Genomic DNA, 14,870 nt, shown 5'->3' with positions numbered 1-14,870 from the left:
AAAACACATTTCAGTTACTAAAACACGAACAACTGAGGGAGTATTGGCCTGCCAGAATGCATTTCACCACTGATTCCTCCAAAGCAGCAGGCAGAAATCATTACAGGCAACATGCTGTTAGACATACACACAGGCCGTAGAATGACATGTTAAGCCTCCTCGGAAGTTAAGCAAAGAAGTAGGTTGCAAACAGGAAGCCTCTGGAGTGTTATACAGATCGTATATTAGATGTTACATTAGCCTTGCACGCATTCAATCAGTGATAGACTACTTTGTAGGCTAGTTGACTGCCACACAAACTCTACAAAGACATTCTGTCAGGAAAGTGTTTTTTGACATAAGTGAGTGGATACGTCTCTGGTGTTAGATGTAAAATTTGTATTATGATATGCCATCTTTTTTTGTTAGCAGAGGTGGTACAGTTAAGTGGCATAATGCTCCCTGTGTAAAGTCAATAACTCATACTAAGTGGTTGTTTTCAACAGATTTATCCACATTTTTACCTCTGATAAGTCCACCATCTTCATTAAAGTGCATGGATGAGGCTCATTCTGTTCCCTCACTCCCTAGAAGTGTTAGCATTTGAGAAAATGCAACAACAATACTGAGGAGTTGAGGTACTTAGGGAGGGGATTGTGACAATGTTACTGCAGTCTCTCATCCATCTCAAATATGAAGGAAACAATTCTAACCATCATATTGCAAGGCTGACATTCTCAAAGCAAAAATCTGAAAACATGATATACTGTCCCTGCAGCATTAATGGATGCCATACATACTAACATATGTTTCAACCATAAATACTTCCTTTTACATAACTGAGCCAGTAACAGGACTGCTGAGCCTTGTAGCATTTTGCAGAATTAATATAGTTACTGGCTATGACTTGAAAATGGAACAGAAAGAGAGAAAATGTAAAATTACAGTAGACTAAAGCTTCTGATTATCTTTTCTTGTTTGTCCCAAATTGGCTTGTACATCGTTTCGACAGTAAATGTTGTTCTTTGCTCTCATCCCATATATCCATTTGTGTATATGGTTGGTTGTGTGTGTGTGTGTGTGTGTGTGTGTGTGTGTGTGTGTGTGTGTGTGTGTGTGTGTGTGTGTGTGTGTGTGTGTGTGTGTGTGTGTGTGTGTGTGTGTGTGTGTGTGTGTGTGTGTGTGTGTAACGTGGACCCCCTGTTGGTGCCCTGCAACTTTCTTGTAATGCCCAAGGCTACCAAGACACACTTACATTAGCTATACACATCCAAACACACATGCTCACACACAAATGTAGCTGATCCTGCTGGTTTTGTAAAAGACACTTTTCATGAAGCAAGATCAAAGATGGATTCCTATTCAGAATTAATATGAAATTACAGCCCACATTAAATTTTAATTATGTTTCTTTTATGACCAGTAGTTACTCCGATCAGTGATCGTGAACATGGATGACAGACATTCACGAGACAAAAAGTTTACAGTGCACTCTGAGGAGTAGGAGAGTGACTTTGTGGGCTGCCGGTGCTTTTCTTTACAATGTAATCCAAAAAGCCTAACATATTTAAGTAGTATTACAGATTTTTAACTGAGGGCTATATTATCATTAAAAGGTATTCTACCAAGGTCACTGTTGTCATCTCTGAAATTGTATTGTTTAAATAAATTGGCTTTAGCTTAAATAAGTGGTGAGACTAAAAAACCCTCATCTTTAATGCATTGTTCTGCCTGTGGTGCACTGCAGCCAGCGCTCACTAAAATAAATTGTCCTTGGTCGAGTTGTGTATGTTTTTGGATGAACTAATCTGAGAGAAAAGAGGTCAACAACTTTTGGATCTCTTCTGCCTTCTGTAAACATCCAAGACAATGAAGAGATGAGAAGGGTCCTGGATCTAAAGTCATAAATATTCCCGGGGTAATTGAAACAATAAGGTGAACAGAAGGCACACCCAGCCCAGGATCCATAAATCATTTCCATGGCACTCACCTCATTAATCAGGATCCAGTGACAATCGAAGGCCACCAGGTTGGTCTCCACCACCTGCAAAACAACAAAACACACCATCTCATTTAGACTAAAGAAAAAACATTGGTAGGGTAGAAATAGATTGGCTTTAGATGTATGGCTGGTCAAAAGAAGGGAACTGAGTTAGAAGACACCTTTTCAGATATTCGTTTGGCTTGAATAAGGTTATTTATGACGTCTAAAGTGTGAATATGATGAAAAATAACATTATAGAAATGTGCAAGAAGCTTGGCATACGTGAGGTGAGGAAAACTTGTATCAAAGATGCTCAAGGTATCAGTCAGCAATATTTTCAAACACATGCAAATATCGCAAAGCTTGCTTGTGTGTGACACGATACACACAAGCACCAATGCAAACACTGACATCTCAACGTAAAAAAATTCTCAATTTTCACAGATTAGACAGAGTTCTGAGAGAACTTCACTCTCTTTCTCTTTGTCCGTGCTGGTGTCTCTGAAACACACTGCCTCAAAGTTATATGATTTTCAGCAAAGGGGAAAAAAAAAAAAAAAAATCCATGAATTGTTAATGGTGCAACTTAAAAATTTATATGTGTCAACTCTTTACCAGCAACTACACAATTGTTAAACACTGCAGCAAAGACCCTTTGAAGATATATGGATAGCAGAGAGAGCAATCGCACACAAGGAAAAATCATTTGGAACTCCAAATATACCGTACATTTGCACCTACTGTACACTTCTGTTATATTGTCATGTTTTTCTGTGTATAGCAGCAATTTTTGTCAGTGTCTTCTCAATCATTTTCTCTGACATTCAAAAGGATGACGTCTCTCTACTCAAGTTACTCTCATCTGCTCTTCACCTCACTATTCCCCCTCATGTCCCCTCTTTTTCCTGTGCTCAACATAAATGAAGCACACAGTATGAGAAAGGCTACTTCTGAATATCACACCACTCTCTGACACAGCAGATAGTTTTGTTTATCTGTGTTTTTGCATTTGGTTTGGCTTACTTTACCCATTTTGGTTAAAAAAATATATAACTAAATGAGTGTAAAACCAGACCGAAGCTACATATTTTTAAGTCGAACATAATTTAAGGATCAGTGAAGGATGCATTTCTGAAGACTGAAAGGCTGGGTGCCATTAAAAACCTACACAAATAAATGTAGTGGATACAAAAAAAAACGATGTTTCAGTGCTGTTCTCAGCATCCCTTTCTTCCTCCAAACCAAACAACAGTAATGTATTGTCCACTCGCTTTCTGTTATCTATCATCCATATCTCATCTATTTCTTTTCAATGCACATCACTCAATCTGTTTCATTCACTTTTGAACACAAGGTTGAGGGCTCAGTCTTGTTACCTTGCTTTTGACTTTCTTCTGTCAAAAAGCACTTGCTTCTGCCTGTCACCTCTTTTGTCTCTCAATCCTATGCTTTAATTTTTGTTCTCTTCATTGCTCCTGCCTCCCCTTTCTTCCCATCATCTACAGCTTAAGCTGCTCACTCTGCGACTGCTCTTGCTCTTTTTCTTCACTTGTTTTACATCTGCCTCCCTTCTCTAATCCTGGTGTAAAAATACAGTCCCACTCATATATTATTACCTATAATTGTCTAGGTGAATATAGCAGTGTGGCATAAAGCACTTTTTAGCCGTAAACAAAAGGCAACAGCTGGAGAGGGTGACGGAGCATGGCTAATAGTGGTTTAATCTCCCACAGAGCCTCCATAAAACTTCATCATTATAACACAGACTGCGGCCGTAAAATGCTCTGTCTACAGAAAACATGGCTGCATGCAACGCAGACAAGAAGTAAGGCAGGAAGGACATGCAAAATACAATCTGTTCCTTAGTTTTATTTTTTTTGTCAGCATCTCTGCCCCCCTCTACTTCTACTGTAGGAGCTGAAAAAGAAATACTATGAATAACCAGTATATGCAGATATTCGTCTTTTTTTGTCCTCTCGTGCTGTTTCTGTTTTCCATCTGTTGGCGCATTGCAAAAGCAGAAACAGAGGGAGGACGGGAAAACAGAGGTTTTGCAAGATATTCTGTTCTCTTTTTCTCTGCTTGTGTGTCTGTCTGTCTGACTGTCTTTTTCCATGTACCCTTCCCTTGGTGCGAATTAAGATTTTAGACAAGCCACATGGGATCATGGGTCAAATTCAGAGTTTTTAAACATGAAGCACTATCAAGTGACTTTTTATGCGTGAAAATGTAAAATTGAGTGTGTGGCTCTAAATTTGTGAATGCAATTGGGTGTGTAAGATAATGCAAATATGTATATGCCAACGTTGTTTGTTTGTATGCAAACACCGGGTGTGTGCAAGTGTTTCCACTTCTCGCATGATGACCTCCCTCTGGCATCCATCTGGACAGATGTTTTAAGCTAATTACCGAAAGGGCAGCTTTGTAGCACCAGACATGACTCCTCAGGGGTTGGAACTGTTCAATATACTCTCTCTCTATCTCACACAAACACACAGACACACACACAAGCGCAAAACAGCAACCACAATTACTTACGCTGCTAAAATCCCAAACTGCCTTGTCTGAGGTCATGTGCCTGTGTATTTGTCCACATGCACAAACTAAAAAACTACCACAGCCTTGTTACTAACTAAATGTCAATTTAGGAGGTAGGTAGGAGTCACCTGGGCATCATCTCCTTAATGCTTCCAGAGAGAGAGAGAGAGATCCTTCTGACCTCTCTGACCAGCTCCACAAAAGCTTCATTTCTGCTTAAATCCTACTCTCTAAAGTCAGAAGATCACACAAAACACTAGCTTTGCAGTCTGGGACAAATCCAATCACCAACTGTCAATATAGTAAGCGGTTTCTCAAAGTCTGAAAGCAGACAGAGAGAACTAGGACGGATCTTGCTGTCGCAGATCATGCCACTGTACACATCGGTCTTGGCTGTGTTTTATCGAGTGGTCATGAGACAACCAAACACCACTTTGATCCTGCAATGACCTTCATCTACCTGTTGCTCCCGAGGGAGTCCGGCAAAGAGAAAATCATAGATCCTCGCACAAGGCTGCTGTAAGGTTGACATGGAATCTGTCAAGGTGCACTGTTTTCACCTAGGCCTGACAAAACAAGGGTAGACTTTGCTCAGCCGTTGCATGCTCACACACATAAATAAACACACACGTCACTCTTTAGACAAGAAGAAAACAATAATTCCTGAGTCTATTTGTTTGATTTTTCTGCAGCAAAGCATAAATAATAATAATATACATAATACATATACATATAATATACAGTTGTATATTATGTTATGCATATGTGTTTCTGTGGGTGAGAGGTTAAGAAATATTAACGCAAAAACAGATATTGGCATAGTATGTTGTGGGGGATGCCTGAAGAGGGAGAGTGGGTGTTGCTATTGAATAAAGTGCTCTAAATTAAAAAAAATTGTTGTGTCATTTAATTTCATGCACTATTTGTGATCAAATCAAGCAAACAGCCAACAGCCCATCCTCCACACTCTGCATCTCAAAGCTTCACATTTACACATGCAAGCACAAGCTGTGAAAATATAAACACACGCACACACACGCACACACACACACACACACACACACACACACACACAAAGTAATACCAAGAAAAACACAAGGACATGCACAGATCCATTTGTACCACTGCATTCTCTCAGACCCCCACCAGTGTTTCATTATTTGTCCAGAGTCCACTACGTTGACTTGCTGTGCTACATGGTCATGTATGTATTGACACGCTCACAAAAAATAAAAAATACCATGCTATTAGCTTGGTCCATCCAAGTCTGCTTTTTGATCACTATAATCATTTTGCATGTCTGTGTCCTCACATGTGCGTGTGAGGAAAAAGTGTCTTTGTGTGAGACTGAGGTGGGGGAGCATGATTACTGTTATCATCTCAAACCCTTCATTCCACCCGAATACTGAAAGATGGAAAGACAAATATACAGGGAAACAAGAGTATCAGAGAGATGGGACGGAAGTAGGCACGGATGACAGAAACGGGTGGAGAGGAAACGCCGATAATAGAAAAGAAAAAAAACACGGCTGTGGACTCCACAACCATAACCAATGTTATGACGTCATTCCTCATGTGATTTCCTATTGATGATATTTCCTATTGACTTATTCTCTTTTTGCCTGTCCATCAATTGTACTGCTGAAAAAAAGAGAAGGCTTATTTAATCAAATAACGTTTTTTTACTCAACATGGTGGGAATCAGAGCCAGGATTCAAGAAATTGAATCAGAATTTATGAAATTTAATTTTACACAACATATTATTCACTGCCTTGTATTCATGAGAAAGCTTTATGATTCAATTATTAGCTTAGACAGTAGTCTATCCACCTCGTCCCCACTTTCTGTTTCTGACCATGAGCGCTGTTGGGCTATTATCAGTCCTTCTGTGCCACTTTCATTCTCTTAATGAGTTCATATGATTCAGTTTTACATGTTCCCTCTCCCTTTTTTTTCTATCTGTGAGCCATGTAACCTCGCCTGGACCTTCTTCTTTTATTCGCTGGCTCTTTCTTTGCTAACCAGACACACTTTCCCTCCATGTTGAACTTGCATGTCTCGGTTACAAACCACATTAAAACTGCTCCCATACAAAATAAGGAGAGGAGTTTACCCTCTCGTCCTCTCACTTCATTTTTATTCAAGCCATCTCTCCCATTCATTCTCCCCCTCTCACACCCTCTTTGTTCATGAATTGAGCATTTAGCGCATACTAACTGAGGCAGTTTCTCCCCGACATATCATAACTACTGCATGTCACCGCCTCACTCATGCTACTCCCACAGTGTAGCTTATGCATATTTGATTGTGTGTGTGTCTTGATGTCAGGTATGTGTGTGCATACTTGTGTGTTGAAAAGAGATGATGGCAAGCACAGGGTGGTGCATTATGACATTGCTTTGCTCTAAAGATTTCCATACTTGGCAGGGGAGCACTGAGCCCAGACTGAAGACATGCAAAGAGGCACTGACAAAAATACACAACATACATACATAAACAGGCACTCCGCTGGCATGCAGTCTGCTAGCACACTAGTTGCTAAGACTGATAATCTCAAGCCTCTTGTTTATTCTTCGTCTACAATGTCACATCAATAAACAAGTACAAATGTGTATCCCGCAACACATACACCATCCTGACAACAGATTAGATGATACCTGCTTATCATGTAGAGGCATAAACTGACCCAGCATGCACATACTTCAGCCTCTTGGATATTACAGCCATGACTGAAGCAGTAAATTGTCAGATAGTGTCTTCAATAATCTTCTAATAATATTGTGTAGTGTGATTTATGTTGTTTGTGTGAATGATGTCCAGACACATGTAAGTGTATGTAATTTTTACACAAACCATGGAGTGAACACTCTCTCCACAGACTGTTGACTAACACACACAGCAAACACACACAGCCAAGAAAAAAAATGCTATACTGTTTAATTTTCCAGACATCTGAGTGTCTTGTCTGGAGGCTGTATTGATTACTTGTGTACTTTTGTTGTACTAGAACTCTTGTCTTAAAAAATGCTAAAAAAAAAAAAAAAAAAATCAAAGGAAAATATAACAGGTTAGGGAATCTTAAATAGGATAAATAAATTTCATATTTCATAGTAGGGCCACTCAGGCATAGAGAGATTCATGGTAATGTAGAGTAATGGCATACATTTTGATGAAGGTGTTTTGCGATCAAGTTCGACAAATTGCATATGGCTCACCAAGGCTCCATATAAAATATTAAGATAATGAAATGAGTCACCTTCTGGTGTGTCTTGCAGCTTCTCATGGCCATAAAATAAAAATCTCAAAGACTATTACACTATACAATCAAATTAAAAAGTCCCCTCCCTTGTGGATGACTTGTCCTCCAGGCAGAATTCTACTTTTCTAGTTTAATATACTTGCAGTGAAAAACTGCATATTTGAACATTTTCTATTGTAAATCACAACTAAGTATTACGCATCTGAAATTTTCACATAAATATTGAAATTTGCGAACTCCGCACAGCACCATGATCGAGCAGGTGGAAGGTATAACCCTACTAAGTGTTACAAATTTCGTTATTTGATCAAAATCAGCACCTCAGTTACGCACCAACATGACCATACACCCGCTCACAGCGCATTGAAAACAAGTGTCTCACCCACAAAAACACAATCATTGTTCCCCAACTTCCCTACTTGCTGGATTTGTTCTCACTGCTACTTCTTTCAGTTCTCCAATAGTTTGTCACCAACTTTGGTGTGCGCTCTCTGCTCAAGTTTCAGGTGCATCAAACATCGCAGACCGGACCACTGCTCTTAAAAGCACGGGTAACTTGGGTGATCATTTTAATCAAGCAATGGCATTTTTAATTATATCTTCCTCCATGTCACGGTGCTGTGCATTGTTCACACACAACAGGAGCAGTCTCAGAACTTTTTTCACCCACCTTCGTGTACTGCAGCAGTACAGTTCAATACAATGGGACAGTATTCAATACACAGAGAGCAACTTAAGCAGTTCTTGGTCTCGGATTCACTGGACCATACTGTGACATGAGTCACATGGAGGCCTGCGATTCTTCCCAATAACTAATGACTCTAAATCACCACCATAACTGTCTGCTTAATTAGTCTGATCCCGCTGTGGCCACACACCACTGATCCACAAGGTCTATAAAAGTGTTGCTTGTATTTGTAGACAGAGAGGTACGTAAAAAAAAGAAAAAAAAAGAAAAAAAGAGAGAGACATGTTGAAGAATACATATGCATACGTATGCATGTGTGTGTTAATTAAAATGTTTTAGTTTTTTTTGCGATTGCTCACCAACGTAGTGTCTTTACAGATCCCATTTGACCCAATCTCTTACTCCCATTTGTCTGGCGCACACACCAACACCGAGCTGTCAAACTCAACAAAAGCCACCAAAACCCCATCTGGACAAGGTCTAGCTCTGCTCACCAGCCCACCACACAATCCATTGGCATTATTGATCAATCCCTTGCTTTCTGATGAAAACAAGAGGGGGGAAAAGAGCAGGCAGCAGTCATTTACTTTTTTGTCCTTTCAGCAGACATTTCTCAGCAGTAAATGTCTCTCTCTTGCTCTCCCTATTTTCCCTCTTCCCCTTTTTGACACATTAAATAAAGCAACGACAGCAAAGGTCTTTAATATTGTGTGTTATAATGGCAAAGGGTAACAAGGCCAACATTCAGGACATCTATCATCGTCAAACTGCATGTGCTTGTGTGTGTCCATGTGCGTGCGCAGAAGCACACAAGACTTTGTGTGCGTGCGTGCGTGCGTGCGTGTGTGCGTGTGTGTGTGTGTGTGTGTGTGTGTGTGTGTGTGTGTGTGTTTGTGCACATGTCGGCCTTTCAGTTTATTGATCAGACCACAGATCTGAGCACTGCCAGCCAAATCCACAGAGAGAATGTATAACACCACGCACAACAAAAGCTTGTATGTACAACAGCACACGTACTCCACAACCACCTCCAGCAAATATGACGATACGCAACCTGACATTTAGATATGGAAGGATCAATGGCTGGAACAAATGGAATAAGCTGTCTTCATGTGTCTTAGGTACACAGCTGTATGTGCACATGTGTATTTGTGCGTTAGTCTGTATGTGTGTTTATTCTTTATGTTGTTGTGTTCTTTAATTGATTGGGCCCCTCGACTTTGGAACGACCTACCTGAGGAGATAAGGCTTGCAGAATCATTAACTTCTTTTAAATCACTTCTTAAAACCCATTTTTATAGAATTGCTTTTAAGTGATGTCGTCCTTTTATGTCCTTTTATGCAGTTCTTTTGTTCCCCTGTTTTTGTTTGTTTATTTTATTCATTTATTTATTTGTTTGTTTGTTTTCTATTCCATTTGCTTGTTTTGGTTATTTGTTTGGTTTTGTTGGATTCATTACCTTTATCGTATGGTCTTTTTTTGCCTCCTGTTTTCTTAAATGTTTACTGGTATTGATGTTATCGATGACTATGCTTTGCTTCTCTGTAGAGCACTTTGTAAACTTTGTTTTTAAAGGTGCTATATAAATAAAGTTATTATTATTATTATTATTACCAGCTACCTTTTCTAGAAGTAATAGGAAGGATAAAACGATTTTTCATTTCACACATTAGTATTCATGTCCACAACCCATATTAAATATCCATCCACCCGTCAAGACCCATGGCTAATACATTAATCTAGATTCAGTTCACAAGCTTTCTTTGTGCATATTATGTACAATTTGTAGGGGGCCTTGTTTGTAAACCGTTTAAAATGCTTTGCTACTATGTAATTTGCCTGTATTTTAAATAAAGGCATGCTAAATTGCCAGGGCAAAAAGCCATTTAATGGCCAGTTTTCAAAGTAAAATATAAAAAAAATGTTGAGCAATATTACTACTAAGTGTCCCAACCAAAAACCAATACATTGACTGTAAGTGTCACTGAGTGGGTCACGGAAGTAAATGTTCAGTGGGATTCAACCGTGAACCATTAAGGTTCAGTCCATCCTTGAATGAATTTAAACAATTAACGGCTGGTTTGAAGGGCTCGAATAAGTTCATGCTAAACAAACCATAACCCCTTTATTTGAAAATAATCAATATGCAATGCATGTATGTACTACATCTCAAACCATGTACAGCTCCCCTTTGTGAATAGTTCTTAATAAATACTCCTCTTCATCAAAAAGACACACTGGGGTTACAAAAGTGAAATGTTTCATGGGACTCTGTACACTTTTCTTATGTATCCAAGAACAGGCCCATACCTCCAAGTGAAGCGTTTTACACATCCTGATGCCATGTCAATATAACTTTAAAAGTAAAATATAAAAACAGACAATCATATTTAGATTACAAGCTTTGTAATTGCAAGCTACAAGCTATTGGCCTCTTGTTTACGATAACTGCTGCAACACAAAAGAAAAAAACAAAAACAGCATTAGCTCAGTGGCCCAAATAAAGGAAGTCAGTGCAAAGATGAATAGGGCAAAAGAGAGTAGAGTGAACAGGTGAATTAAAAGATTAACCCATGTCCTGAAATGTCAGAACTCATATCAGCTGAAATTGCCAATGGCAAGGCCAGGCGAAAGGACTGAAAGGTTGGCTGTGTGTGTGATTGTGTGCGTGACAGTTTGAGGGACAGACAGATGAAGATGGATGAAAGACAGACAGGGAGGACAAATTATTGTATGTGCTTGTGTGTCTTTGACAAGTAGAATGAGAGTGTGTTTGCTGACCAAAAAAGCCATTGAAATGGTGACTATGAGCCAGGCCTGTTTCTCTTTGAGCCTCTATTTATCCCTCTAACTCTTTTCATCTGTCTGTCTGCAGCCAGTTCAACCAACCACCTTCTCCCTGACTGAACTATATGAAATGTACATCATAGGTTAACTGTTCATGACACGAGATATAGGTTTATCTTCACAGGTGTCAATCATACACAAAACCACACATATAGTGAACATGAACCCAGGGAAATAGCAAGCACTGGAGTATAGACTTACACGTGGACACAGACAGTTTTAACAAACTTTCATATTTTTTGTTAACAAAACAGTCAGACAAAGCAGAATCAGATCATTTACAGAAGGCAAAGTCTGCCTGCCCCCTTTGGGAAATGTTTAAACCATAAAACCAACCACAGGAAATCAATTATTATTATTTGAATTAACAAGGATGCACTTATACAGCTATTGATTTGTATGGAAGTCATGTTTAAAAAATATCTATAGAAAAAGTGGAATATATCAGCTGAAAATGCTGAAAACAATAACAACAACAAAACATGCAAAGCACTCTGCAAGATTCTGTTTTCTTTCAGTATTCACTATCCTGTTCATTGATTACATGTTATTTCTTAAACAATAAATCCCACTTTTATGTTAGTAAAGAAGTCTACTGTTGTCAATATAGCTGGGACATTGGGCCACTTGTGCACATTATCTGTAGCTTCTATTTAACAGTGCAGATGATGATTCATAATCTTTGCTAATGTGAATGCATAAGTTATCATTTCACAGTATTGCCTCAGGGTCTGTTGAAAATTCAACCAGGCAACACTCGGGTTGGCCTACAAGTATTAACATACATGCGTTTTTTTGCATATGGGGTCATATTCTTACACAGACTGAATTAGTAAGCAGGGATGGTGTAACAACCTTACAACATAAGTTTAAGCAGGTACCAACTGGGAAGAGAGAATGAGGTCATATTAGTGTCACAGAATGATGGGTTGGTGTTTGAGTGAGCAACGAAGGGAATAACCAGCTGTATATGGTGGAGAGTAGCAGCTGTTATGGTCCTCAATTACACATCTGATCTGGCCTCCAGGGGCTGAAGCATATGCTAAAGTTATCAGCCGGAGGAGATGACCCCACCATGCACTTATGTTTTACAGGTAACTCTGGGGGCTAAATGATGTATGTAATTTCAAATAATTTTAATTAAGATTTTGTTTTTGTTTTTCTTAGTTTAAAATGGAAACATGTGTTTACATTACTGTGTCATTAAACCATGTGAAAGGTCTGATGCTCTTAGCTGTGAAATTGATGTACTAATTGCATATTTCAAACACTTTTAAATGAATTAACCCTTGAAAAGTTATTCTGTTGTGACAGTTTTGATTCTTCTGAGATAAATGACATGTTCTTGCTTTAATCAGAGTTAACAACCTCTATGGCCTCATTCTTTATTTTACTGAAAAGATAACTTTTAACGATAAATTAACCTTCCAAACGAAAAAAAGAAACAACTATTTAACTTTGCACTGCATTCTTTTTTCAAAATTGAGGCATCAGGAAACGAGATGTATCATACTGAATTATATTATATACCATAATGTTCCATTATAATGTAAAATTAATACAAATCAAATACTTAGAATCCCTAATGACCTTGTGTTGATTTATTGGGTTTCCACACTAAAAAGTCGCAGGCCTTGCATGAGGTGAATAGTAACAACTTACATCTACTCCTTTATATGTGCATGAGTGACTTTTTTACAGTTGTTTTTGGAGTGGTTTTGATGACACTTTTCACCGTTGAGTCTTTGTATCAGAAATACAAAAAAATTAGTTAGGAAATCAGGTTTTCTGCAAAATCAGGTTGAACAGGTAATCAGAGTGCATGCATTGGTAACAACTTACACCTACTACTTTATATGTGCATGAGTGACTTTTTTACAGTTGTTTTTCGAATGGTCCATGACCCCAAATTATCATATGGATTAAGAGCTTTCAATGAGCTTTCTTTAAATAACCTATCCTATCTGCTCAATGCAGAGCTGTACTGCTGTAAACTGTCTATTAAACCAGGGAGGCTTTCAAACATACGTCTCTTTGAGGCCTAACATCTATTTAAATATTGAATTATTTTTAGAAAAAACACCACAACACTGATCAGAAATTTAGTGTATTACATCATAACAACTTTTGAAGTTGACGTTTCTTAAATGGGATTCAAATGCTGCAATCTGGCTATGGCTCAATCTTGGCAAAAATCTTATCAAGGAATCCATTTTAGCCTTTATTCTAAACCTAATGAGTACAGCAGGCCTGTTTAGACAAACTAAAAGATCTCATTAGTAAATTCAATTACACAGTTCATTTACAAAGACACACCTCCCACCATGCTCTTGCTGAGAGCATGTGGGATGTTTCATAAATAAGTTATTATTCACAAAATACCTTCTGCAAAAATTGAAGCCATGGGGCACTGTGCCCTGTAACCAAAAGAAAGATAATAGATCAAATGACCATGAAGACAGATTAAATATTCTTCTTTCTCAATGATCAAATAATTGTATTCCTCTATTTCCTTCTGGGCTTGTAGAAGGGAGACTATGTGACCCTGAGCCTGACCCGATTAGGGATGAGAGAGAAGGAGATAAACATGGAGGTCTGCAAGTGAGCAGCCATGTATTCAAGTGTATTACTTGTTTGCTTTGCATCTGAGAAAAACATCCTCCAGTAAATTTAGAAGAGCAAAATTTATAGTGCTATTAACGCTGAGAAACTACAAATGGCAGGAACAGGAGAAAAGATAAAATAAGATCAAAGGGGAGGTTGACAAGGAAAAGGCATGGCAAAAACCTCAGGGCAGCAGTAAATAGGCCATTTATTGCCACTCTGTTCACCAATCAGGGATTCTAAAAATGCTGAAAGAGTGTGGTGAAATGCAACTGCTCGGCAAGTAAGGTCAAACCACAGTTCAAGATGTCTCATAAATCAAATGTGACAGATGGATTAAGCAATAAAGAATAAAATGAAAGGGTGACTTTTATTTACAGCACAAAAAAAAAAAAAAAAAAACATACACACAGCTCAAACTACATTCATGCCTGAGATCTCTCACCTTGTGCGCACAATAAATACACAAACCCCAACACACTTGGTCACAAACAGCAGAAGGGTCTCAATGGGTCGGAGTGTTTAGAAATTGGAATCTGTACGTGTTTTTCTTGACGCAGCGTAGCAGCGAGTCGTCAACTTTCATCATGCCGCATTACATCCAGCTGGAGTCAGCAGGATTCGAAGAAATTACTCGCCGGGAAATTTGAATTGAAAGCGCATAAAGTCGTTCATGAGTACCAAACATTTTATAACACACAAGAGCAAAACCTGTCCATAAAATATAATGAATCATCATAATTACAAGATAGCACCTTTCAATTGCACAGTTGGCACCCAGAGATCCACTGATTTTCTTGTAGTTTTCATTGTTCAGAGATCTGTATCTGTTGAAGGTTTGTAAAGACACTATTTATGCTCTCTGCAATAATTATACATATATATATATAAAATAAGAGAAAACCTGACAGAATGTTTCAAAGCAGAGTCAATGTCAGATGCACTTCTTCAAAGAAACTATGTTGTATG

General features: G+C 38.5%; 1 protein-coding gene across 3 annotated transcripts in view; it reads right to left on the bottom strand.

Annotated features, from left to right (window-relative positions):
- grid2 (glutamate receptor, ionotropic, delta 2) overlaps nucleotides 1–14,870 on the bottom strand; it is a 475,952-nt gene that overhangs the window by 156,379 nt on the left and 304,703 nt on the right. For all 3 annotated transcript variants that reach the window (XM_069699497.1, XM_069699496.1, XM_069699495.1), the window contains exon 5: nucleotides 1,970–2,023. In XM_069699497.1, coding sequence (XP_069555598.1) covers nucleotides 1,970–2,023 — 54 coding nt within the window. The remainder of the gene's footprint in view (nucleotides 1–1,969; nucleotides 2,024–14,870) is intronic.

Source organism: Brachyistius frenatus, unplaced genomic scaffold, assembly GCF_029030835.1.
Source record: "Brachyistius frenatus isolate BFR_SWC_R1_liver_20210118 unplaced genomic scaffold, ASM2903083v1 Contig_30, whole genome shotgun sequence".
NCBI classification, from domain to species: Eukaryota; Metazoa; Chordata; class Actinopteri; family Embiotocidae; genus Brachyistius; species Brachyistius frenatus.
The sequence above is the reverse complement of the archived record's forward strand: the minus strand, read 5'-3'. Positions and strand labels throughout refer to the sequence as shown.